The 27220-nt window shown below is 43.3% G+C and overlaps 1 protein-coding gene across 2 annotated transcripts; it reads left to right on the top strand.

Moving 5' to 3' along the window:
• The first annotated feature begins 657 nt into the window (after nt 1–657).
• Nucleotides 658–27220, top strand: LOC129098143 (ubiquitin carboxyl-terminal hydrolase 22-like). 2 transcript variants are annotated; one of them, XM_054607120.1, is made up of 14 exons: nt 658–1159; nt 2088–2120; nt 13364–13496; nt 15138–15251; nt 15356–15457; nt 17204–17370; nt 19024–19183; nt 19791–19896; nt 21020–21178; nt 22275–22401; nt 23240–23331; nt 23807–23869; nt 24908–25057; nt 25157–27220. In XM_054607120.1, exons 1-14 carry the CDS (start codon nt 1040–1042, stop codon nt 25197–25199), a joined length of 1569 nt encoding a protein of 522 aa, XP_054463095.1. In that variant the 5' UTR covers nt 658–1039; the 3' UTR covers nt 25200–27220. The 2 variants fall into 2 exon arrangements, with proteins under 2 accessions (XP_054463095.1, XP_054463096.1); XM_054607121.1 differs by lacking the exon at nt 2088–2120.

A 27220-nucleotide genomic window follows, 5' to 3' on the forward strand; every position in this document is an offset into this window, starting at 1 on the left:
TGAGTCCGTTATGGTCAGAGAAGCCTGGGCCCCTGGTCCATTTAAAACATCACATAACCTGCATCCATGGAACCATGTCCAAATTGAGAATACACCATACAACCACTAGATGGTAGACTTCAATTAATGATACTATTGGATTGAACGTTTACCATTATAAATAAGGACTTTTTTTTGCTGATGTTCAGATTAAAATATTTAGGCCTCGTTTATACTGTTTAGATGTCACATAGTCAAATAAATTGCAATCAGGAACCATCCATGAGACAGTGTAAGTATACAGCACATCAATCAACAATGATTGACATAAAGTAAGGGCAATAACATATATATATATATATATATATATATATATATATATATATATATATATATATATATATATATATATATATATATATATAATAATAATATAAGGATAAGAACATCATTCAGAATAACGTTGTTGTTAAAGTGGTAGATGTTTTAGTCAAGGCAACGTCACCGATGCGTTCTGTGATTAAAACACACCAATCACCCAAACGCGGGACACGACGGCATCAAAACCAAGCGCACCCAGCGTGCACACACCCCCGCCCCTCCCCCCGAAAACGAGCGTGATGACGTCACGTCTTTGTGTTGGCAAATCACGGCGCACGCTGGGCGGGCATTGTGAAGCTGTAGCTGAGCGTTAGCAGGCTAACTAGAGAAAGGAAGCTAACTAATCGTGAGAGTGGAAGAGAGCCAGCGTTTTAAGGGCAAAGGCAACTGTCAAAACAGCGAGGGGAGCAGACGTTTGAGTGACGTGATAACTCCGTTAGATGACCGCACGAGCAGACGTGCTGGTAGTTAATCGCAGCGCGTGTTTTGTCAGATGCCCGAGGAGCATTTTGGATACTACATCGATTGTCCCGTTGCCAAACGGAAACCATTTCTGGACAAGCCAGTTCGTGCTAGCTAGCTAGCTAGCTAAGTGAATCCATCCAGGAGGCTTTTCATTGTCACCTCCAAAAACAAACAAAACAAAAACAACAACCCCAAACTGAATGTTTTGTCTGTCATGAGTCCGGCCGGGTGCTCCCATGTGAACGGTTATAAGGTGGATAATTGGAAACAAAATCTTCGCGTCATATACCAATGCTTTGTTTGGAGTGGCACTGCTGAGACCAGGAGACGCAAGGTAAAAAAACAAAACAAAACACAGGAACTGCTGCCTTCACAAAACAAAAAACAAAAAAGTTGAAATACTGTGAATGTGGCACAGACAGACACAGGACAGGATGTGCCCCAACATGAAGTACAAACACTGGACGGGTTGAACACGAGTGAACCTGCACTGTTGCAGCAGTAGCGTCGCTAGTTGCAGGGCTAGCCCGCTAACGATGGGTGATCACCGGTGTGTGTGTGTGTGTGTGTGTGTGTGTGTGTGTGTGTGTCTGTGTGTGTGTGTGTGTGTGTGTGTTACTCCTTTTGCTGCACGAAATGCAACGTTTTAAATGTCTCTTTATTCGCCCCCAAAGCCAGTCATTTCGGGCTGTGAGTCAGTGGGCTGTGTTAGCTCAGCTGGTTATGTAGATGCTGTGCAGCTAGCTAGTTTTGTGCAGGAGCTAACACTACCACACCAAAATGTACCCATTGTGGCTCTCTGCACGCACACATGGATTAGCGGCTCCACTCCTGCTGGGCATCTCAGGACAGTGTTTGTTTATTTTTTTTGTTTGTTTGTGTTTTTTTTTTTTTTTTTTTTTTTTTTTTTTGCACTGGTCATTCTCTCACGAGTTTGGGATGCTGGGAGGTCAGCTGATTACTTCATTGCCAATTTCTTGCTGGGCTTATCCCACACCTGCTCGGCCTACACAGCTCCGAATAGCTCCCCACTATGTGATGTCATCACTGGACTGTGTTGCAGTTTCTTTCACTTTGCCACCCCTTCCATTCCTCTTTTTGTAAACATGAATTAGTTTTTGTTTTTTTTTCATTTAGGAAAAACTTAGCGTAGATTAACAATATTTGTAGGTTGCCTGACTGTTTTATTTATATATATATATTTTAAAAATCCATGCTTCACTTAAACATGTCATACATTTTATGTCGTTGTGAAAAAATAGGTGCTTCAGAGTGATGCAGGATGGACAGAGCTGGTGAGTTGAATTATCCCCTCCTCATCTTCACTGACATACTGTAGTTCATCAGATGAATACGAACTGGCTTGCTTTCTCTCCTCTTGCTCACTTTTCTTTGTGCCTCAGTGCCTTTTTCATTTAATGGACTGAATATTGGATGCAAACCCACGTAGTGGAAGAGTTCAGCCTCATCCCTGTATCTGCTGTGATGCACAGTTACAGCCAGTGAGCTAGCTGGCTGTGATTATATCAATATATTTTACACTCTGATGTACATCAGGATTAAAAATGTGCGAGAGAGCATCTGAAAATGTGTGTGACAGTCCTGAGGTTTAAAAGGAAATGTAGCCGGTGACGCAGCGACAGTTTTACCAGCATTTTATAAATGTAAATACTGACTGTTTAGCTTCTTTTTCACATTCTTCCGGTCAGGAATGCAATCAACGGGAGCTCAGTCAGTCTTTAATGAAAATAAGACTGGTCAGGGGAGCTTTCTTTTGCTCACTTCTTGGCAATTCACAATGTTCTGCCCAAACCGGTGGGCTTATATTAGCTGTTGCAAACCTGTGCCTGTTGCTTACTTCTGGGAGAACCGTTTCTCCATCAGTTTTGAAAACCTCACTGTCTCAGCGTCATCGCACCTAGCTTCTTTGCCAAGATGCCCAGCACCACAACAAGTGCTTCAGCACAAACCACAGCTTTTTCTTTAAAATATTTACCTCTCACAAAAACTGCTGTTTTTCAGGTCAACACTATATTAGTGGTATTGTAAAATATCCGTGACTTTTACAGGATGGCATGCTACATGAATACCAGTACTCCAGATCTGAAGCTTGCTATTGTCATAGTCCTCAAGTTAGATGGCATTCAAAGTCCATTTTGCGTTGTAATTATTTAGTGTATCTGTTGTGAATTGGTTTCTGTACACTTTAAAGCTGTCATTGGTCCGTCACTGCAGTTTTTAATTTTTTAAAAGTGACCAGCACCTAGTTCCTCTCACAAGCCACTGCGTCACAGTACACCTGTGGCCTTGGAATCTTAAAGTTATAATAAGAATTGAAAACATTGCTGTGTAATACCAGTACTGTATCTTATAGTGACATTTTATTCATAATATATTTTACAAGTATATTTTTGGCTGTAACATCAGTGAAAAGAGGGACAAGCCTCAGTTGTTGTTCGTTTATACTCGAAATGCTGCTTAGTATTTATTATCATGTTATTATCTCTACTTATTTTGTGATTTGACATATAATTACAGTTTATTTACAACTAATATTGATTAAGTGACTGATAAAGAGAGAAAGGAGTGCAGCTGTAGTGTTCTCTCTTCTGCCTAATTGCACTCCACGAGTCTGAGTCTTGTGTCTCAAACCCCTCCACCGAGGCTATTTACCACCTAGCTACTCTGACATGCAGATCAGGTGTAGTGCTGCTCCAGTGGAACACAGGCAGTGCAGTCTGTGATTGTGTTCAGCTCTGAATTATGTGCTTTAAGACCAGGTGCCTTTTTAACATTGCATCCTGGGATCTTAACATTATGGAATAAAAAAAATACACATCCGGTACTCGGGTACTCTGAATGTTACCATGGTTGATGAAACAAAAGCTCATCACTGCACTGCTTACTGCTCATTCTTCTTACAAATAGTACAATAATGGCAAACACAGTGAAAGCACTGTAGTCTAGAGGCACCTTCTGCATAGAATGATTTTGAAAGACGTTGCCATTCAGAGACTGATGGACGGAAAAGATGAGTTTTGACAATGTATTCAGACTCTGTTTGATTAGCGAGTGCCTTTTATCCCGAATTGCTGTTTTTCACCTCCCCTTTTTTCCCTTTTCCTCGTTTCTTTTTTCCTTTTCCTGTAGTCTGTCCTCAGCAGCCTCACTGCAAGCTGTCATCCTCTCTACCTTTAAGCTAAAATCAATTCCCAGCCAATGTGCACGAACATTAGTGGAAAATCTGTCACCTGCTCTGCAAGCACAATCCAAAAACCCACATGAGTAACAAATGGTAGAATCTGAGCCAGAGACATGAGTTTGCAGAGATGACATCACAACCCAGTGTCGCTTGGGATCTGCCATCCTTAATTAGTGCACATTAATTAATAATAATTCTTTTTGGCATGTTGCTCCTAGATGAAATGCCCCATTAGCTGAGGGTGTGCATGTGGGTGAACACTAACACAGTGTACGAGAGCGTGCACTCTGGAACGGGCACAGAAGTGGTGGCCATAAATTATAGATTTAACTTAGTGACAAATTTGATATTGTTGGAGACTCCTCCCGGCCTCGAGTCCGATGTCTTTTTTTTGCCTAAACATTTCTCAATTGTCCCGTGCACACAAACGCTAACTATACCTAAATCATTTGCTAATTGTATGCGACACAAATGCTCCATGGAAAGAAAACAATTAATTCAAGGTTGAGCAATGTATTAAAGATGTCCCACATAGGAAGATGGCGAGAATAAACATGTATGCACAAGCGTTTTCTCTTTGGTTCTCAAATGGACGTTAAAGCTTACATGATTTTCTTCTGTGCTTCATTATATTCTGTTCTGGTCGAGGTGTGCTACATGCCATATAGCCAGAGGGGCTACACCCACCGTAGACTGTCAGTATGTGTCATGTTACAAAAACCGGCTCCGTTTCAGAATGCAGAGGAGGAACTATTGTTCGGATGTACATCCTCTTCTATCTTCCTGGTACTTTGGTTCCTGTCTCTTTAATCTACCCTATTACTGTATTGTGAGTGTTCGTTTAATGAGTCTCGTGAGCGATAGTTTGAGTACGGCACGTGTGCCTTTTGTCTGCAAAGATTTCTCGTTTCCTCTCTTAATATAGATTCATGTTACCCCCGTATCGCCACCTGCCATTAAAGCAGCCTTGCATAGAAGGATGGCAGCAAAGCGCGGAGATAAAAAAAACCTGCCGTTGCTTTTTAACAGTTGAATTCATTCCTCTTTAGGCCCAACTCCAGTCGTATTCATAATTTATAGTCGGTGAATGGGTTATGGTGGTGGAGGCCTGGAGTGAATATTCATGAAGGTCATGGTTATTTATTTGGTGTGCTGCTCCATCCGGCAGAACAGGCTCTATTTGTTATCCATAAGAGGAGGTTCTAGGTCTACTAAAACACTGCTGCGATAAAGGAATCTGCTCTGCAGTTAAACCAGAGCCATTATCTTAGGTTGAGTGGATATTGGATGAGATAAAAGCAGGGTGGGTGGGGTTGGCGGAATTGTTACAACCATAACTTCTTTGAAGAATTTGCTGTCACTTTGATTAAAGGGGTAAGGGTCGAGATTAAAGAGCTGACTGAAGTCAGCTTTTTTTTTTTTATCTTCTAGTTTTGATAAATCATATATGATCAGAGGAAACCACAACCCTCCCTTCTCCCACAAGTGCAACCCCCTTTTTCTGCTTGTGATGAGGGAAGATGAGAGAGAAATCGTTTGCTAGATGTTGCTGAGAATTTTCAGAGGTAGGAGAATTCATATATTTCTCAAAGATGTCACATTTACTTCCTTCTGTCACTCTTTTCTCCCCCCTGTTCCTTCTCTTCACACACACACACACACACACACACACACACACACACACACACACACACACACACACACACACACACACACACACACACACACACACACACACACACACACACACACACAGAATGCACTGAGGCACGACCAATCCCGGAGAGCGGCTGATTCCTGTGCTGTGAGCGGATCTCTTTGTCGGATCAGTCTCTATCACATCACAAGCCTGCTTTCTGACTCATCAGCGTACGTTTGTAGCATCAGGATCTGTTCCTCCAGCCTCTCTTCATAGCCGTGTCTTGTTCCTCTTCTGTGCTCACTCCCACGCTTTTTCTTCCTCATTTTCCTTACTTTTGCTTTTTGCTTTTTTTCACCTTCTATTTGCAAACCTAGTTCAGATCACAGCTCATTGCCTTTTGATTATTCCATTTAACGTGTGCATAAAAACAATACTTGTATTGTTTATTTTTGATATAATACTGTAGATTTCCAACAATATTAAGATCACATATATATATATATATATATATATATATATATATATATATATATATATATATATATATACAGCTTTGTTAAACTAGAAACTAGAACAACATTTTATTCAGAGGTTTTTATGTGATTTCCTCGGACCGCAAATCTCCCCATCTCATCCCTCTGCCTCCCAGAAAACACTCAGTGGGTTTGGTGATGTCACTCATTGGTTTCTGGCCCCCTTCCAGCCCTATTTCCTCCATGTCTGCATGCTCTCTGTCACTCCCAGGTCTTGTCTAATGTGGCTTCTCGCTCCCGTCAGCCTCTGTGGCTGTGGCTCAGTGACTCACACTAAGCAAATGGCACCAGGTCCAGAACCTCCTCCTTTAAGTAAGGGGCCTGGTGTGTCACCTTGTGGTGTCCCCTTTGCATGCCTTTGCCTCCAGATAATCTAGCCTCCCATAGATATTCATTATCCTATTCAGTAGTGTCAACCGAAGGCATTGTTGTGTACTTGAAGCCTACGCCATGGTACCGACCGCGCTGGATGTGCTCTGCTACAGTGCTTTCATCCTTCCTGTTTATTTTAGATCAGAGATGCTAAAGAAGGCAGCCAGAAGATGCAACACTGACATAAACACAAAAGTGAAATTGGTGGTAAAGGAGGTTAGTTGTTGCTGCTTGAGACCTTAAATTGACGGTGTTAAACTTTATCTGCAAAGCAGTGATGGAGAAAAGAATCATTTTGTTTTAATTTGGGGACGGTTATTATAGCTATGGTGTGTTCAATGACCACATATGCTTATGAGGCTTGAGGAGAAGTCGTATATTAAAATATAGTGGCCTATGGAAGAGCATGACTTTGCATTTTGATTAAGCTCCTCTCTGTGTAAGCTGCATCCGCCCCTCCTCGCTACACAACTTCACTTTGACTGATTCCTTCCTCCAACTCTCCTTCTGGCCATTTGCCCTCCCTTCAACTGGAGATAGACCTTCTCATCTGACTGTCCAACAGGCTTTGAAAGGACCACACTGCTACAAAGCGTGCTGGTCATGGCCTGAGCCAGCCAATGAGGCTGCTGTCCAGCCCTCCCTTAGTAACCACCATCTGGCTAATGAGCTGTCAATCACTCCCCGGGGGCCGGCCAAGCCCCAAAAAAACCGAGAGGCAATCAATCTTAGTGTGGACACTCAATTATTCCCCATTGTTAAAACCTCGGGCCCAAGTGACAGCTTTTTCTTGGGACAAGGTGTTTTGTGCGAAACTGGCTCTGTGTCCTTGTGAAAAAGGTGAAGATTGTGCCATTAGACCCTTGCAGGATGATTTATTAGTTAAGTCTGCTCGATATGTTCTCACTTTTTAAACACTCTGCAGTTGCACAAATGGCCCCACTGTGCCTCTTTTCTGCAGTGCACATAGATTTTCCTGGAGGTTATGTTCAAGGCTCTGTGGGTCCTAATTAGTGCTATGGGGATAAAGAAGAAGAAATCAACTTATCATGTGTAGTCAATTGAGTCCAAGGGGACCCGTCCAAGGAGTCACATTAGTTGTCTATCTTCGATTGTGTGTTTTTGTGTTTTTCTTTTGGTGGTGCAGGGTGGTTGTGAGCATCTGGTAGATGTGGGGTCTGACATGTGATCTCACAGCCTTTTGTTAAGCTGAAGCTAGGCTGTTAGCCATCTGTGTCGACAAACACACAGCCACCTGCAGGATCTTCCCTCTTGCCGTACACAGTTGTCAATGTTTTAACTTGTTTTTTGCAGCCTTGGTCAGTCTGGTGAATGGGATAAATATTGGCTTTATACTTTTTTTTTTTTTTATTATTATTTATTTATTTATTTAATTTTTTTGAGCTGGCTTTGTGTGACTCCTTTTTATGAGGCAATGTTGCAGTTTTAAAAGCATGAGAGTTTGGTTTGTATTCCACTAGTCCCTCTCTGTGTGTGTGTGTGTGTGTGTGTGTGTGTGTGTATATATATATATATGGACACAGGTAGCCAGCCTCGGACCAACTGATTGGTTCACACCATATTACAACACCATCATCCCTGTGCTTTAGTGAGTGGAAGCACAGCATATCTCCACCTTAATCGAGTGATCTTAATCAGATTCCCACATGCACGCGTATGTAGATCCACCCCATGTGCTGCAAAACTCTGTTTTATAACGCCAACCTACACAACTCGCACAACCCCACAGAGAAGCACTGGACTGCATTTTAACCCATGGCATCAGAGCTACTCCACCGTATATAGAGTATCTCAGCTTAGTTCCACGCCATCCTCATTTCATCCAGTTTTTATCTCTTTTTCCTGGCGAACGGCTAGACTCCCATCGGCTGGGGCTCAGAATTTCGCTCTAATGTCCTTTATAGCAGTGTCTGACAGTATGAGGCCAAACTGCACACCAACAATCCCTCATCTTCCCCTCAACTCGGATTAATTTCAGATGAGGTGGGGAGTACGTTTTTACACGCAGAGACCTGTACAGCATGTCACCGTCAACAGCGGTTACAATGGGCTGACGGGAGGACAGAAGTGGAAAAGAGAATAGAGCAAGATTGGTTTTGTGCGCGTCCCTAGGGTTGCTCACCGAGACTGCATTCTGCAGGCCCCGGAATTGTCATGTGGGGGATAGTGGGAAGTGAGCCTGCCAAGACACTGACAGGCTGCAGCCCCACGGGGTCAGTGGGCAGCACGGTTCTGGAGCATCACCATCCGTCTCCTTCCCCCAGCCTCCCTTGTCTTGTTCATTTTAGTTAGAGAATCAGTCAGGACTGTGTGCGTATGCAGGCGTGTCGGAGTACTCATAGCAAAAGTCCACCGATGTCAGTGTGTGTGTGTGTGTGTGTGTGTGTGTATATATAAGCTCGACAAGGGATTCTGCGAGTCTTTCAATGCATATTTATAGCGTATAGCATGCATGTCAGCCATTGTTAATTTTGTTGATGTGCGACCATGTATGTATGTGTGTGTGTGTAGAGAAGGCATGGATGTGCATGCGAGAGTGAGGCAGCTCGGTGAGTCACTGCTCTCGTATAGCCGTGCTCTCTCTCCCCCCCCCGTATTGACTCTCTCTCTCTCTCTCTCTCTCTCTCTCTCTCTCTCTCTCTCTCTCTCTCTCTCTCTCCCCCTCCCCGGTCTGTTCTTTGCAGCAGCAGGAGCGTGCTCAGTAGAGCCAGACCTTTGTCCACATCATAATTGTCGGCGTCATTTTCTCTCCTCCTCGGTTACAGCTCATCACATTACTGGCTCCGTTTGCGAATGCATTAACTTTAATGTTGAGGTAGGAATGAATGCGGTCGGATTTGAAAGAATGCCGGAGGAGATGAAGAAGCCGAGCGTGGATATTATTTAATAGGGATGGATATAACAGTTAATAGGGATGTATATAACAGTTAATAGGGATGTATATAACAGTTACATCTGGAACGTAGGGGCGATTCATGCTGTAATGTTGGACCCCGCTCCTTGCAGGCTGAAGGTCACGCAGCAGACCCACAGAGCATGTAGTGCTATCTTATCCTGATGTTAAACATGTACCGGAGACCCATTCATCCACCTAATGCCTTACTGCATCGGTTCTTCCATCAATCAGCAGCTCTGTACATTAGCGGAGGATTCCCCTGGACATGGAAGCCCAGCCCAACTTGCGCTCAAAGAGTGCATCCCAGATGGGGAAATGAAGCCTAGCTCAGCACAAACTTGGGCTTGCTACCTGCCCCGACACTTGTTCCAGTCATCTGAGCCAGAGGCTGATCAATAGCTGATCTAATAGAACATTAAAAGCCTCTGGGCGCAGAGAAAGGCAGGACCGCTGACACTGATGAGTAGACAGCCTGTGAACTGTGGTGAGGGGGAGAGATTACAGAGAAGCCAAGGGGGGGTGCTGGAGCAGAGATAGACTTTCTGCCCACCAAAAGGGGTACTGAGGCAGGGGAGGGCAAGGCGTGGCATTGGCGGGGTTTCTTGTTTTTGAGTCCTGGTGCAATGGAGGTGGAGTGGAGATTAACAACAACCCTGCCTCTGTGAGATTGGCTCAAAGGAGAACGGCAAACATATATTTAGCAATTCAGTTGAACTCAGCTGTGTTTCCATAGTGTCTTTTTTCTTTTTTTCTTTTTTTTCTTCATCTTTTGCTAGTGCAAGTAGGGTTTCCTTTAGATTCTGAAAACACAAGTCCTGCTACACACTATAGATGTGGTTGTGTTTTTTTCCTCCCTGTCATTCCCATCACTCACAGTACATCCCTCTTGGAAAAGCATCACTTTCTAATTCGGTTCTGCCCTCATATTGGTCTGTTTCACAGCCAGCCCAGCTCTGGCTGTGAAACAGACCAATATGAAAAAAAAAACAGCTTAGTGTCTGCGACCCTGAATATCCCCTCTACTGCTATGTCATCACAATCCAACCCACGGCCACTAATGCGCAGCCAAAACACAGACCTGTCTGTGAGTTTTGCGGCCCATCTCCGCAGCCGTGCATAGAAGCATATGTTTTCTGTATCACCCATATCCCTAGCCTACCATGGTGTATACTTCTGGTACCCTCTATACAGTCCTTCATACAAATAGATGCAAATAGAGATTTGCATGGGACTGTTATTTCAATTTTGCACCCACCTGCTTGTTCACAATGTTTGACCATTTCCACCCACTCCCACAGATGAGCTATTCCAGTTTTGCAGATATTCAGATCTCTCCAACTGCAACATGTATTTACATAGTTACTCAACTGTTTATTACGCTACATTTAGAGCTTTATTATATGCCTTTTTTTTTTAAAAAGTAAAAATCAGCTCAGCCTTCAAGCATTAGAAACCAATAGTGGCTAAAAACATCATGGACTCTTTCTGCATTCTTGTTGTTACCCATTGCAAGATTTACCAGATTTTGGAACATCAAGATTCAGAGCAGCAGTGTTGGTGTGACGTGGATTTGGAAAGATAGTATGTGTAATATTTTCTCTTTGAACAATAATGCACGTCTAGATTAGAGATTGAGCGAAGAAACAGAACTTTGTTTGGCACTGCATTTGGATGTACCAAGCTTATTGGAACACAAATCATTGATCCATAATCAGGACAGATATCTTAATGTTGTCCTCATTATACTCACTGCACACTTTCAACTATATTTAATACTACAAATCCTTTTGTGAGCAGCAGTTGTTTTGGTTCTTGGTGGATCTACAAGCTCCCCAACAAAGCCTCATGATGCAATTAACCTTAAATGTTGTGTCCTTGGGTGTTTTGAGTCATCCTGTGAGTTATTTAGTGAGCTAGCTAGTGTTTTATTCCCACACAATCGTTAGGCTTTTCATTTTAGTTGTGTAGTCGTCCCCCTTTCACAGAGCGTTCTGTGTTATGTGTCATCCAGAGAGAAGGAAGTGAAACTGACTGGCAAAACCTCCTTCATTGCTCTGCAACAATATGCTTAATTGTTGTTCATGTGGTGTCAGGTTATACCATTGTGTCTCTAGTCAAAAGATACCAATAGGGAGACAATACTGGACAGGGTGTGTGTTTTTGGTTTCTGTGTGTGTGTGTGTGTGTGTGTGTGTGTGTGTGTGTGTTTTTGAGTTTCTGTCCAAAAGCTTAAGCTGTGTGTGTGTGTGTGTGAGGCTTTCTTTTGCGGCTAGTTTCACAGAGTGTACCAGGAACTTAAAAATAAAACAACTGGTAAATCTCTACAGCCAATAGTTTCTTTTCTCATTTTGTTTCCCTTCACCTTTGCTTCACACCTACTTTCCCTCTGTCTTCTGTCTACAGTATGAGTGGGCGACTCATTGCGGCATGGTCTGCACCCTGTAAGGCTTTGATTAGATATCCTTTTCTCTCTCTCTCTCTCTCTCTCTCTCTCTCTCTCTCTCTCTCTCTCTCTCTCTCTCTCTCTCAAAGCAGACTACGTGTTGCTATGCTTTCACGCATATTACCAACATTACTGTATAATAAAAGCATTGAGTGTGCTCACTGCTAAAAGATTTTGCATTTAGTGACTTATAAATTGTTTGAAAAATGATTTAGTTCAGTATAAAACCTGCATGCTGCACATTTTTTTTTAGAGGGTCAGAAGTGAAATGGAATTGGAAATATTCCTCATACTACCTTATCACATCTTCAATTGCTTGTTCGGATGGTGTCATCTCATGCAGCTCCGCCACAATTAGGGCTCCAGACTGCAGCCTGTAAGCAGGTATTCAGCCACATGTCTGGTCCTACGGTATGTTGCTGCGTTCGTGCGCGACTGTTGTTCGATGATTTAACAATGAAACCTGTTTGGGGAGAGGGGATTAAGGTTTTAAATGTAAGAACACTTAGTTGGCTATGGTTTAAATCCTTCATAATGCACTTATTGAGTATTATTTTCTGCTCAGAATTTGTGGCAATCTTCACTATGGTTCCATTGTCTACCACATTTTGCTCCGTTTTTTTTTTTCTTTCTCCCTTGCCTTACTGCCTTTTCCTACTTACTGTTGCAAAAACAACCCTTCTCTGTTCTCCCATTTCTCACAGATGTTTTAAGACTTTTAGGATATAAATATAAGTGTGTGTGTGTGTGTGTGTGTGTGTGTGTGTGTGTGTGTGTGTGTGTGTGTGTGTGTGTGTGTGTGTGTGTGTGTGTGTGTGTGTGTGTGTGTGTGTGTGTGTGTGTGTGTGTGTGACAATCACCAAATCTAATCTGAATTGTGCATAGGACGTTGGACCTGGGCTCCTGTGCAGCCAACGTAGGGCTACATTTTTTTTGCAGGTTTGCCGTAGATGTCAAGTCGCAGTCAAACTAATTACACACACTCCAGCTGCTGTTAGTTGTGTGCTTCAAACTAATTCTGCTCGCCTTCTCCGGTCTGCCTGCCAAGCATCAAATCCCATCATGCCCTGCATGTGTTAGAGAGCAAAAGATTCAGTGCGGAAATATGTTGTTATTCAACTGCAAAGGATTTGTCAACAGGCCCGGCAATCTTTTAGTCCGTCTTCATATCAGGTCTAGTCAAGCACCGTGTCCTCCGGAGTGTTTGTGTGACTGACTGGAAGATAGAAAGTCTGATTCAGCTAGCAGGGAGTTCCACTCCTGCCTGCTTACGCCAGTCTACAGTTTAGCTCAGGGTTCTGTCCTGCTGCAGAGGATTTTCTCACCACACTGACGGTCCTCTCCCTTTTTTTTTTTTTTTTTTTAATGTCAATTCCCCCCATACCTCCCCTCCCCAACCCCACTTCTCCTTTGGAATCTTTCTTTCCAGGCCAAGTCGTGTATCTGTCACATGTGTGGAGCCCACCTGAACCGACTCCACTCTTGTCTCTACTGCGTCTTTTTCGGCTGCTTCACGAAGAAACACATCCACGAGCACGCCAAAAACAAGAGACACAATCTAGGTAAGCCGCACACTCACTCCAACTGTTTAGGTAAATCATTTTGGAGCACATTTGAATGTGCTTTGTTGTTTTTAAATTCAACCCACAAACAATGGAGCTAAAACGATATTAGATGCATGATGGTATCAGTATACGTATTGTCCCCTCCTTATGTCCAAGGCCCAGTCCCATCACGTCAGTCCTCACATTCACATGCACCCCTGCGGCTCACTGCAGCACCAGCTATTATCAGCGAAGGATTACAACATTACTCTGGGCAACTTCCTCCTCCGAGCAGACAGGGAGCCGGACCCACTCTTACTGCAGCACATTGCCATTCTGGTGGGGAGCGCCTTAGCCAGTCAAATGTCATGAGTTTAAGTTTGCACTCTTCCTTTCATACAGCAAGCGAGGGACTGGTAGACATTGTCAATCCACAGCTTACCAGACAGCCTAGCTTCAACCCCTACATGCTAATTATGCTGAGTAAGATAATGACACTAATGAGCAAGATTTTGATATTACCCCTACAAGGGCGACTACATATGGAAACCAGGGAGAAGGTATGGCGGCTTGGTAGTTGTCTGAATGGCTTTAATTGTCTTAATGCGTTTCAACAGTTTGGTTGCACACAGATACCCCCGGTGCACGGCCACAGTGTTTAATTACCTCTGAGCTTTCCACGGGAGCGTCTCCGACACTGACACTGGCGCACTGTTCGTCTCCACCTCCTAATCAAATTAATCCAAACTCCCTGTCCGCTCTACTGCAAGATAGCAAGCTCCCTTCTCAGGACTCGTTCTTTCGTTTCTTTCATCTCCTTCTCCTAACAACGTCACTCCTCAGGACTTCTTTCATATCTTTTCCCGTTGTCCTAGCTACGTCATCCTCTGGACATCTTTCACCTCCCTGTCCTTCTTTGCTCTCATCATTGGCTCAAGTGAACATGATCTATATTCCTCCCTTTATCTTGTGCAGCACTCCATAGTCAATATCTTCCAACCTCTCATTGCCACGTGTGTCTCATTTTTCTCTCTCTCAATCGGGTTGCTGTTGTCCAGAGAGGAGCGTCCTTTGTAGCCATGGTTTAACTGAGAGTTCAAATACATTTTCTTCTTTATTTCTTTGTATGTTATCATCACACACACACACACACACACACACACACACACACACACACACACACACACACACACACACACACGACACAGTGACAACAATATAACATACAACAGGTTTTCTATATGATGTGTTATCTCACTTCTCAGTTCGGGTAGCACCAAAAAAAGAAAAATGTCCAGTTAAGCTCAAAAAGAATAGGTTGTCACGGCAACAGAGAGGAGTTCTTGTTGCCGCAGAGTTTAAGAATGGAAGAGGATGGTGTGTTAGTTGATAGCCCAGGTGGGGGTGGGAGACAAATGCACCTATTCCATCACTACTACTACCCTCATATCTCTTATAATTGCTCATTGAAAGAAATGAGATGGAAACATAGCGGTGAAAAATGTAAGGTGGGGAAAGCACTTGTCTTGAGGCTGGCTGTGCCAACGAGGTTTTACTGTAACATAAAACCCAATGTGTGTTACTGTGGTGGAAAAATCTATTTGTAATTATGGTGCAATCTCTCTTTTCTCCTTCTCTTTCCCTCCCTCCTGCTACCAGCAATAGACTTATTATACGGTGGAATATATTGTTTTGTGTGTCAAGACTACATATACGACAAAGACATGGAGCAGATTGCCAAAGAGGAGCAGAGGAAAGCCTGGAAATTGCAAGGTAAAGCATGTTTGTTTTCTATCCAAAACATGTAATGCAGCTTTTGGGAAAAAAAAACCAAAAAAAACCAAGGCCGTAACATTTGTGTTTCTTTGAATCCACAGGCATTGGGGAGAAATACACAACGTGGGAGCCGACCAAGAGGGAGCTAGAGTTATTACGACATAATCCAAAGCGGAGGAAAATCACTACCAACTGTACCATAGGTAAGCAATGGGCTGCACTGTTTAGCCTGCACAGCTTTGTGTATGTATGTGTGTGTGTGTGTGTCTCTACCTGATCCAAAGGCACAAGTGTACTTGGGGTCCCAGTTGTGTTTAAGTGTGTTACCCAAAGTCAACAAGACCGGGCAGCCCCACAGAAAGAGCACTGTGAGACACAGAACACAGTGTTCCCTCTCTGATGCTGTAGACGAACATCACAGTGGGCCTGAATTTGTGTCCGTGTCTCCCCAGAACTTGATATGCCTGTACAGGGACATAATGTTTCTGGGTTGTCTGTCCGTCCTGTCCATTCTTGTGAATGTGATATCTCAAGTACGCCTGAGACGAATTTCTTTCTCAAATTTGGCAAAACCGTCCAGCTGGACTTGAGGATTACCTCATTAGATTTTGTTGGTCAAGGTCACTGTGACCTCATGTCGGCCCCGTGTTTGTCACTTCTTGTAAACTTTCAAAATTTCAAAAAACAACTACTTAGACTCAAGGATGAACTGATTTAGAATTTGATAGTCAAAGATCACTGTCAATTTTTGGCCATAACTCAAGAAATCATATGCTAATTATGGCAATTTCACACACATTTCTAATAAGATAAAACGATGAAGTGATGACATTTTGGACAGACATGTAAACTGCAACCTGACTGGATGACGGAGGCATAAAACAGAGAGGCGGTAATTCTCTGTACTGATTTCTCAGTGATTTTGTTTCTTTCATTTCTTGCTGCTCTCTCTCTGTTGTGTCTCTGTTTTTGGACATGTGCTTTTACAGATTTGATCTTTCCCTCTGCCCACTGTCTCCTGCCATCCTTTCATCCTTCACCCCTTTATATCTTTATAGAGCTTGGTTGGTTGCCCTGATCGGGCAGTAGACTGTGTGTTTATGTGTGCGCGCACACCGGGACCAGTCTGAAGTACTAAAGCTCTCGCTGAGCGTTCTCACCCAGAACCAAACCTTGTTCAATTGGATTAAACCCAAGGCCCTGCTGGGTTTCACCTGTTCTACTGGCCATCACTTTTTCTCCCTCTAAATGAATCCATTCACAGATTTGGGGTCTGCTCCAGGATACACACAGTTTTGCTGGCAGACTCACACGATATTTTTTTTATTTTTTTACGTTTACAACTATACCAGCATATTGCGATGTTTTTCCATATAGAGTCGCAACTACCAAAAACATTTAAATTATCGATTAAGCTGCCAATTATTTTCGAGATTAATTGATTAACAGTTTGCCTGATGAAATTTCAGAAAATAGTTAAAATGCCTCTGCCCAATTTCTTAAAGCCCAAGGCGATGTCATCAAATGCTTGTTTTGTCTGACCATTTGTCAAAACCGAATAACCAAAACAATATATAGTCTACTTTCCCATAAGACAAAGCAAGCGTCACATTTTCACAATTGAGAATCTGTAAGGTTGTATTTGTCATATTTGCTTGCTTAAGTCACTCCATATTTAATTACTAACTAAAATGTATTTGTTTCCTATCAATGTGTCAATACTATATGTGTGGTTCTTTTGGCTACAAATTCAGTAATGCTCTCTTATTTTGATGGTGTCTAACAAGTAAGTTGAACAGTCCAGAGATACAGAGATGAGGTCCTTAATGGGGATTCATTTCCCTCCATTGGCAGCAGTATGAATCAGAGGCATTGTCATGTTCAATCTTTGTTGCCGTGTGTCTCTAACGCTTTTCTTTGTCTCTTTTTTTTTTTATTTTGTCCTGCAGGTTTACGAGGGTTAATAAACCTGGGCAACACATGTTTCATGAACTGTATTGTTCAGGCCCTAACACACACACCGCTGCTGCGAGACTTCTTTCTCTCCGACAGACACAAGTGCGAGATGCAATCAAACTCCTGTCTGGTGTGTGAGATGTCACAGCTCTTTCAGGAGGTATGTTGCACAGTTTGACTGTCTGAACTTGTTACATAGGTTTGTTAAATCCCCCCAAAAAAAGAAAAGAAGAAGAACGGCTGATTTTGGTTCAAACTGAGCTGTTATTTCTGATTTTTATTTTTTTTTAACGACCATATAATACAGAATGTTCTCTCGCAGTGTAACCCACTGCAGAAGGCTGAGTCACTGTTCAGCTCTTTTGTCAAGTCCAGAGAGTGTGGCAAAGAGGAGGGAAAAATCCTGCCTGAAAGGAATGCACATAGCCACATGCAAATGAAAAAGCAGAACGCTGTAATTATGATTTTATTCAACCTGGTCAGTGACTCTGAATTATGTTGCACAGCCATTTATAGCCTCTTAATCCCAGCTCTTTGATACAAAAAGTTTGGCATTCCACATCCAAACGCAGAAACAAACTCATCTGCCCTTGACGTTATGTAATATCTGCCTCGGCTGCTCCCACACTGCCTCGCTTTCTTCTTACACCCTCTCACTTCCCAGTATATATGGGCCCACAGATGGTAAGTGGTGCTATATGGAGTTGAGTCATCAACAACCTCCCTCCCCCCACACACACTTTCACAACATGCACACAAAGCCCTGCCCCGTCTCAGTTGGCTGAACCATTCAGCCACATAACACATGAAGGAAGTAATCTCTCACCTCTATCGCCAGAGAGGCAGGCGTGGACTGAGTATTCAGCTGAGAATTTAGGATCAATCGTACAACAAACAATATATATTATATAATATATACCCTAACACACAAACGGTATCACTCCCCAGTTCTTCTCCCTCCACGCTTCGTCCCCAAACTCTCTGACTTCCATCCCCTACCTTCATTCTATTTCAACCCACATCCATATCTTCATCAAAAGGCCGCGTCTTCTGACGCGCACGCACGCACGCACGCACACAGATGTGAGAGGTGTGGCCCCGGCCCGCTTTGATCAGCCACTCTCTCCCCAGTTTCCTCCTCTTCTTTTTCTTCTAGCATCCTTTTGTTTGTCAGCCACCTTCAAACTGCTGAAAAAGGAGTCTGTAAGACTCAAAAGACACTTCAGCGTGGCGTGTTTTTTCCCCTCTCGCAGCTCCATCAGATTTCCGACGGAGACGAGGAGAATAAAGCAAAGTGTGTGCGACGTCTATGTGTCAAGACATGAGAGCCCTTTCTCTGGCATTAACGAGCTCTGGTTGGAACTTCATTGAAGTGTTTGCACCCATTAACTGTTTAACTCCGCTCATCTCTGACCTGGATTGTCACTCACTCTGGATTGTCACTCATTTTCCTGTGGCAACGCAAAGACTCTGCAACCATTAACAGATGGATGTTTTTGCTCCAAAAGTTTTCCCTCTTCCCTGTATTGCACCTCACACCTCTCCTCTCTATGGATGTGCTGTTAGGGGACTTATGGCGGAACTCATTCATATCTGACGATGCCTGTAGAAAGTCATAAAAATCACCGTGACTGACAGCCCACATGTGTTATGGGTCAGCACTGAATTATAGATGACCGTGAGCAATGTAGCTCTGAGCTTGGCATAGAGGTCATTAAATATAATTCACCAATGTAAAAAAAAAAAAAAATAGGCTAACCACCCACTCCTCTTCCCCCTCGCCACCTCTCTCATCTTTCTTCCTCGCTCTCAGTTCTACTCGGGCCACCGTTCGCCCCACATTCCCTTCCGGCTGCTGCACCTGGTGTGGACTCACGCACGTCACCTCGCGGGCTACGAGCAGCAAGACGCCCACGAGTTCCTCATCGCAGCATTGGATGTACTACACAGGCACTGCAAAGGGGACACCATCAGTAAGCCATGCAGACAATCAATATGTCATGCCCAGTGTGTATACTGCATTTAGATTTAAAAACACTAGTGTGTTGTCTTTAAATACAGCAAGATTGGAGGGTTTACTTTAGATTTTTTTTCTTGAATTATTTTCTGTCAGGCCAGGATTGCAGCTTGTTCAAGTCGGACTGAATTGGGGGAAACGCAGCAAAGAGCAGTGTCAGTTGATATTGAGTGTGTCTGGGCCACCTACTGCCTCTGATCCGGCATGTGGAGTTATACCTTAGATCTCCCCGCAGAGCACAGTGCCTTACTTCACTGGAAGCATACTGAAGGAGACTGGCAATGGTGTGTACCAAAGGGACAGGAAGAAAGCAGTGTGAGGAATGTCAATAGGCCCTGCTGCAGTGCAATGACAGGCTGACTCAACCACAGAACCCTGCAGTAAGGTTTGTTTTGATTATCTAGAACCCAGAGAGTTGTGAAGTAGCACAGAGGCTCAGCTGCAGACGAACGGCAAAGTGAGAAAGAGGGCCGGACAACAGGGTCCTTCAGAAGGTGCTAAACAGGTTGTAGGTTATTATCTGTGTGTCTATTTATACCTTCTGCTCTTTTGCTGGTCCGCAGGAGACGACAACGGGAAGAAGGCCAACAATCCAAACCACTGTAACTGCATCATTGACCAAATCTTCACTGGGGGCCTGCAATCAGACGTTACCTGTCAAGTTTGCCAGTAAGTCTGTGTGTCTGTCTTGTAGAAAGTGTAAAGAAGTGAACTGTCCATATTCCTCGTCCCCTTACATTCAATCATTCATCCATCATCATCATCATTGTCGTCACATCTCACCGCTAGGGCTGATCGACGTGGACACCACCGGTCCTCCCAGAGCGGGTGAACCACTGGTTGTGTCCTCTCCCCTGCTCTTATTTAAAGGCCCAGTCCCTGCAGTGCCGCTGTAAGGGGGGTTGTCTAGACAGCAGCACAACCCGAGCGTTGCCTGCCCGCCCCCTAGAGCTGTCCTGTCACATTAACGCTAACACGCTGCACTGAACTGCAAAGCACCTCGCCCTGGCTAGCAGGCGAGCCGAGCCCTGCTCAGTGCCGTGTTACCTGCCTGCACAGTGAAAAGACAGACTGCTGATGCAGAGCTAGGGATGCTATCTTGAGTATCGTTCTTCACATAAATTGAACCCCTCTGTAATCATGAAACCGGTCTCCTGTTGTCTACAGATTACTTATAGGTAAGCCTGAAGCAACAGAAATGCATCCCCCAAGGTGTTTTCCGACAAAAATGGAACCATAATGGTGCCATATATTGCTGCTAGGTTGCTTTCTCCCCCATCATAAATGCATGCCTACTTGCCTTAATAGCCACCTGCTGGTACCGCGGGGTGTTGCAGCACCATGACTCATCTAATCAACAGTGATAATGTGCGTATATATTTGTGTATACTGCATGCATTGCACACTGAAAGCCTCCATTTTGCCCAGGCTGCGGTCCATCACAGCCATCGGGGGGGGTTGTAATAATACAAATTCCTTATGTAAAGCCAATTTTCTCTGATGTAACACTTCATTGAATTGCAAATGGCCCTGGAAGAACAGTGTGTATATTATGCGCATGCACACACTCAATCTTCCAGCAGGCTTACACCAAAAACATGATCAGAATCTCCAGAGGGGCTGTGTGAATTTAAGCTTGTGTATTGCCATCTGTGTCATCATCCTTTCATCATGACCTGTAATAAATGGCACAGTTAATAAACTGTAAATGACACACAAACCTACACACAATCACACTTTTTTTTTTATTCAACCTCACAATCAAAAAACCTTCTTTTTTGTTTTTCTCTAGCGGGGTTTCAACAACGATAGATCCATTCTGGGACATCAGTCTGGACCTTCCTGGCTCCTCCACGCCTTTCTGGCCCCTCAGCCCTGGAGGGGATGGCAGCACAGTCAATGGAGAGAGCCACCTGTCAGGGTCCACCACTCTCACAGACTGCCTACGCAGGTACCACTTCAGTCTCAGCTGTCAACAGACAGATTGTCTTTCTTTTTCCCGCCTGTCCGGTTTTCTTTTCTTTTTTCTTTTTGTATCTATCTTAAAAAAACACTCCCTGGCGTGTAGGTTGTAGAATACTAAATAGCGCTAAATCAGAAGCGCTTCTTGCCAAAAACAGTTGACGGGTCAGATGCCTTACAGTGGTGCTGCTAGCAATGTTCTTCTGTGCTGATGCATAAAAACAGCAATGGTATTACAACTTTGTCAGATTGAAAAAGAATGATTTTCATAACATCTGGAAAGGAAAGAAGCTACTACTGTCGCTTTCTACAATTTTTTTCCAATAGGCTTATTGTCCAATATCTGTTCTGCCACCTCTCCAAATTCGCGGGTATCAATCATCTCCAAATAAATGTCATTCATCCCTCCACTTCTCTGCGGGGTCACATATTGAGTCTGCTCAGGCACAGCAACCCTGTTATCTCTGGATCTCATCTTCCACCATCACCAGGTTGGCAGATGTGACCTCTCATATCTCCTCTGCTGCCTCTTCATTCTTGCAATTTCTTTTCCTCCGCTCCTTATCTTATTTCATTCCCTCCCCTCTCCACCTAATTCCTCCTCCCCTGTGCCCTCACCCTCTACCTCTCGTATTCGTCTCATCCTCCCCCTCTCTTTCTCTCGCCTCCTTTCCTTCTGACTTTTTTTTTTTTTTTTTTTTTCACTGCAGCACCTCACACACCCCTAGTTGCTGCAGCAAGTCTCTTAAAGGTACAGAACTGGTTGGTGCTGTTGCCGTGGTGATAGAGGCGTTGGAATTACCAGCAGGGGTCTAGGTTGGGTGGGCTGACATACAGAGTGGCTGCACCACAACTCTGCAGGCGGACTAAACACAAGCCCTCCTACATTTTCAGATTAATTTTGAATTTAGAACCAGGTGGTGCAGGACGGGTATATGTACTATAACGAAATAAAAATATAACCATAATAGTTTTTCTTTTTCTTTTTTTGCCAGTTGTCACTTCCTGCCTCCCGTTTGCCCCACATGTTCTCTGCTCTTTCACAACCTCCCTTCTTCTCTTTCACTCCAACCCTCCCTCCGCAGGTTTACCCGACCCGAGCATCTAGGAAGCAGTGCCAAAATCAAGTGCGGCGGTTGCCATAGTTACCAGGAGTCCACCAAACAGCTGACAATGAAGAAGCTCCCCATCGTAGCGTGTTTCCATCTCAAAGTGAGTCAGCCAGTGACAACGCTGTGCTGCCAATTATCCTTTTCTTACATTATCTGTCAGCGTCTGACAATTTGATTATTTAAGGGTACATTGAGCTTTTATTATTAACACATCTAATTTAGTCATCCCTTCAAAACAGCAGATATACAGCGGTGTCTTGTAAATAGGGCCCTGTGATGCGGCCTAAACGATCATCCAAATGCATATTTTCTTTATTTTTCAATTTAACCTAAAAATCATTTTTATATGTTTTTTTTTTTTTTAATAACTAAATATTTATGTTTTTCAATATATTTATTTGCAGAAATATATGATTCATCCTGTGTGTATATGCAACTTACGTCTGATTTAGGACTTTTTAAGACTGTGTGGTACAGGGCTTGTGCGTAGGTGTTTCATTCAGTTGTTGTTGCACTACCTCCTGCTGTGCAACCCTTTCACACAGTGTCCCAGGACACCTATGACTGGAATGACTTGTACACTCTTCTTTTGTCCATGTTTTATTCATCATAACAGTATTGTGGGGGGGGGGTATAATGTATTTATGATTTTCTGAGGGAACAGGCTGCCAGATGATAGTCTAAGAGCAATCCAAGTCCTGCTTATATCATGCTATAAATGTGTAAATGTGTCACATCCCGGGTGGAACACAAGCATGTTCACTTTTCACTTGCTTCTGTTGTATTTTGTATGTCTTGCAATGATGATCCCTGTTATTTCTAAATGTGTCCTCTCCCCTCCCCCCTATTTTCTCTCTCTCTCGCTCTCTCTCTCTCTCTGTCTTTTCATGTTCCTGCCCCTTCCCCCTCTCTCACCCTCCCTCTCCGGACAACTCCAGCGGTTTGAGCACTCTGCTAAACTGCGGCGAAAGATCACTACATATGTTTCCTTCCCCCTAGAGTTGGACATGACGCCCTTCATGGCATCCAGGTAAGCCTCTACTAGGCCCCGTAGCTTTTTCTACCCACATAGTGAATCTGGTCCTGCCAGTGTTCACACCCAGATAGATTTCTAAAGCAAAAAAAAACAAAAAAACAGTAGCAGCTTATTTTAATGTTTTATCACATTTTAATGTTTGAACATACATTCCGTATATTGCATTATACATTATGTGTACTCAAAGTAACATCTTTGCCGAAAATGCATTATTAATTTCTCCCTAAAATATATATTGATGTCAGTAAAGCATGCAGTAGCAGTATTGCCCCACCCCTGGCTGTAGCATCCATTCAGCTGTGTTCAGAGACAGTAAAAATCATCAGAGGCACAGCGATGGAAGCTATCTGCCTTCATAGAAAGGATCATTCTGCCCCCTAGTGGATGTATGTGCCAGTGTAGCATGTTTACACATACATGCAGCTTATCAAATGTTAATGTCTCGCTATTGTTTTTCTGTCTCCCACAGTAAAGAGAGCAGAATGAACGGGCAGTATCAACAGACAGTCGACGTATTAAACAACGACAATAAGTGAGTACCTTGGTAAACATGTTCTACAGCAAACTGATTTATTAACACACACGCGCTTCACAGCAACAATGACATCATAGGAGAAATGTCTCCACTCGCAGCACATGCTAATGACCTGAAGCATCTGGCTGTGACTTCCCCAAAATTAAATCTATTCGAAGCCAATTAAAAGCTGCTTAGTTTTCCCTCATCCATGACAGTTACAATAGCTTTCATTTTCCAGGACATTCACAGTGAATTTACTGTCTTAATACCATTGAAGGATTGCTTGTAGTATAGACAAGAGTCAGTGTGCAAGACTCCCTGACGATGCCTCTAGTACACAAGAAAAACCTAATGGAGCAACAGTTTGTGGAGTTTAATGCAAATAAAGGCACCCATGTATGGGGAGGACAATGGAGCTTATGAGATATTAGTGTTAAAGGTGCGACGTGTACGATCTAGCCACGTGCCCCAAACAAACGGGCGAGCATTCCAACTCGAGGCATGAAAACTCGTCACCCTTTGGCGAAATTCAGCGTTTTGAGTCCTAAATAAGTCACCTACATGAGTTGAGCAGATCCGATCCACAACAAGCAGATTGGTGTGCGTGTCAATCACACTATGGCCAGAGCTAATGAAACTGACCTTAAGTTAGCAGCTAGCTCTAGCAACGTCCGGAGCCGCCGCATGCTCTCCTTTTTGGCAAAGTAGTATGCTGGTGGCAGTGACGACGACAAGAAAATACAAGTGGTTTCCTTGTTTCTGCCATTTTGGATTTAATCCATTAAACGACCTATCAAAACTAAACACGGACCATGTACCTTCACTGTATTTGACAAAGGGGCAGCACTACTTCTTTGTCCTCTCATGTTGGACTGATTGGACACTACATAAGGTCAACACTGTAGCCTCTTCACATTCTCTTGATGAGTTGGTTCATCTTTTTGAATGTTTTAAACTAAAACTCCTGCCAGATTTGACACATTTGCACCTCCTTTTAAAGTGAAGTAAGACAACAGAACGGAGTCAATTTAACCTCTCTTGGTCTATTTCCAGGTATTCCTTGTTTGCGGTGGTCAACCACCAAGGCACATTAGAGAGTGGCCACTACACCAGCTTCATCCGTCAGCACAAAGACCAGTGGTTCAAATGTGATGATGCCATAATCACCAAGGCCAGCATTAAGGATGTACTCGATAGTGAAGGGTAAGAATGGAAACATGACAGTAGCAGCTCTACAATGTTACACAGTATGAAATCTCAATCTGACGTTTCTATTTTTATTTTTTTTTCCCCACCGCTCAGGTATCTCTTATTCTACCATAAACAGTTCCTCGAGTACGAGTAGTCTCTGTGACCGCTGACCATGAAGAAACACTGCTTCTAACGAGAGAGTCAAGGGGCCTGGGGACAGGATGAAACACAAACACACAAACCTACCTGAAACTCTTTGACTACCAGTCTTTTGCTCCTCCGGCTTTGGAGGACAAAAAATTAAAAAGACGTGTGAAATCATGCAACCTTTCAAAAGAAAAAAAAACTAACAAAAAAAAAAAAAAAAAAAAAAACAAGCACTGAGCTACTTCTTGGCATCTACTTGACAAAACTGAATGAAGAGGAGAGATGGAGGAAGAGTCGGCCGGTGTCAGTTCCAGGCTTGGGCAGAGGGAAGAGGCCCCCCCACCCCCACCCCCTCACTCTCTCTCCCTTCCCTCACCTGCTGCAGGGGCCGTCATGTCGATTGTGCACATCTGGAGTTTTCTTACAGTATTCTGACCCCTTACACCCCCCTCCACACACACACACCCCCACCCACACCCCCTCCATTTCTCTCCCATGGTGCTCTCGTTTCAACTGACCAAGCATTTTACTTGATGGAAGACAGTTTTTTGTCATATGCATATGGGACTGAATGCAAAAAAAAAAAAAAAAAAGAAAAGAAAAAAGAACAAGAATAGAATCGTAAGAAACATATTATGAACTTTGCAAGAACATTTTTAAAGGTATGGTTATGATTCTTATCATTTGTGAATTTTGTTATGAAATACTGTATGAATATAGTATACATCTATTTTTTAAGAGCAAACAAAAAAACAAAACATGGGAGAGCTTAGAGACGCTGCCTTTGCCAGTTGCTGGGGAAGTGCTGCCATGGAAACTAAGCAGATTTGGACCTCAGTGTGCTCATGTTCCATTATATACTGTGTTGATTGTTTTATTTTTAAAGTCTGGTTGAGGGCAGGGAATATCTATTTTTTTTAGCAACTCATTGAATTTTTGTTTACTGTTCTTTTTCAGTGTCTTTATTTTTTTAATTTCAGTACAGTCATGTGTACCTCGCTGTCCTGGTACTGGAAATGTTTTTTTGGACGTATTATACTTTCATTCTTGTGGAATCGTTGGTATAATGATGGTGATGGTTAAATTGGCTCACCTTTGCTGTTAATGAATTGTATGTTGGATGTGAGCTTTGGGTTTCGTATGGCATTCTGAAGAGAAGACTGGATACATGAACTCCAAATGAGGTCCTTTAATATGTGAGAATGCTGTGGTCTCTCCTCATTGAACACCTTGAATGCTCTGTGCAAAAAAAAAAAAAAAAAAAAAAGCCCATTTAACAACACTGCATGCGACTGGGCTCTCATTATCTTATAAGATGTGAAAAATTTGCCCTCAGTAATGCCTCAAGGCCTGCTGCCCATCATGATTTTTGTTCTGTAGTTTTGGGGAGGGGAAGATCATGTGAGATATATATATAGAGGGTAAAACATATTGCACGTATATGGGCACTGTGCGACCGCAGCCTGGCTCCGAAACCATCAGTGTTAATCTTCTCCATGGCAACGGTGTGGCTGGTGTAGACCGGTGTGGTTCGTGGTGTGTCTTGCCTCTGCAGTGCAGTAAACCCAGTGCTCTATTCAATCAGTATGCTGTCAAGTCAGACTTTAGATAATGCACATACACATCAGGGTGTTGTGGTCTGTTTTTGTTTGAATATCACCGATTGTGTATGTATTAAAAAAAAAAAAAAAAAATACTGAATAAAAATAAATATTCACTCATGTATAAGATGAGGGCCCTAACCTATCACAGTAATGCCACATAAAAAAAACCACAACCCCTGGTTGTTTAGCTGCTCTTTAACTGAAAACAAACATGCATATCCTTCGGTCTGCTGCAGAACCTCAGCTAGAGGGCAACAGTGGGGTTTTTTCGGAACATTGAAATCAGAGACTTGTGAAATTGTCGCACTTTGGTTTTGGTGTATCATGGAGCAGTTCAGGCCACCCAAGGACATTCAGGGACGCAGCTGAAACGAGAAGGAAGAGGAGAGCTTCATTATCCGTTTCAGTGATTAAACTCAGAACA

Source organism: Anoplopoma fimbria, chromosome 11, assembly GCF_027596085.1.
Source record: "Anoplopoma fimbria isolate UVic2021 breed Golden Eagle Sablefish chromosome 11, Afim_UVic_2022, whole genome shotgun sequence".
Lineage (NCBI taxonomy): Eukaryota > Metazoa > Chordata > Actinopteri > Perciformes > Anoplopomatidae > Anoplopoma > Anoplopoma fimbria.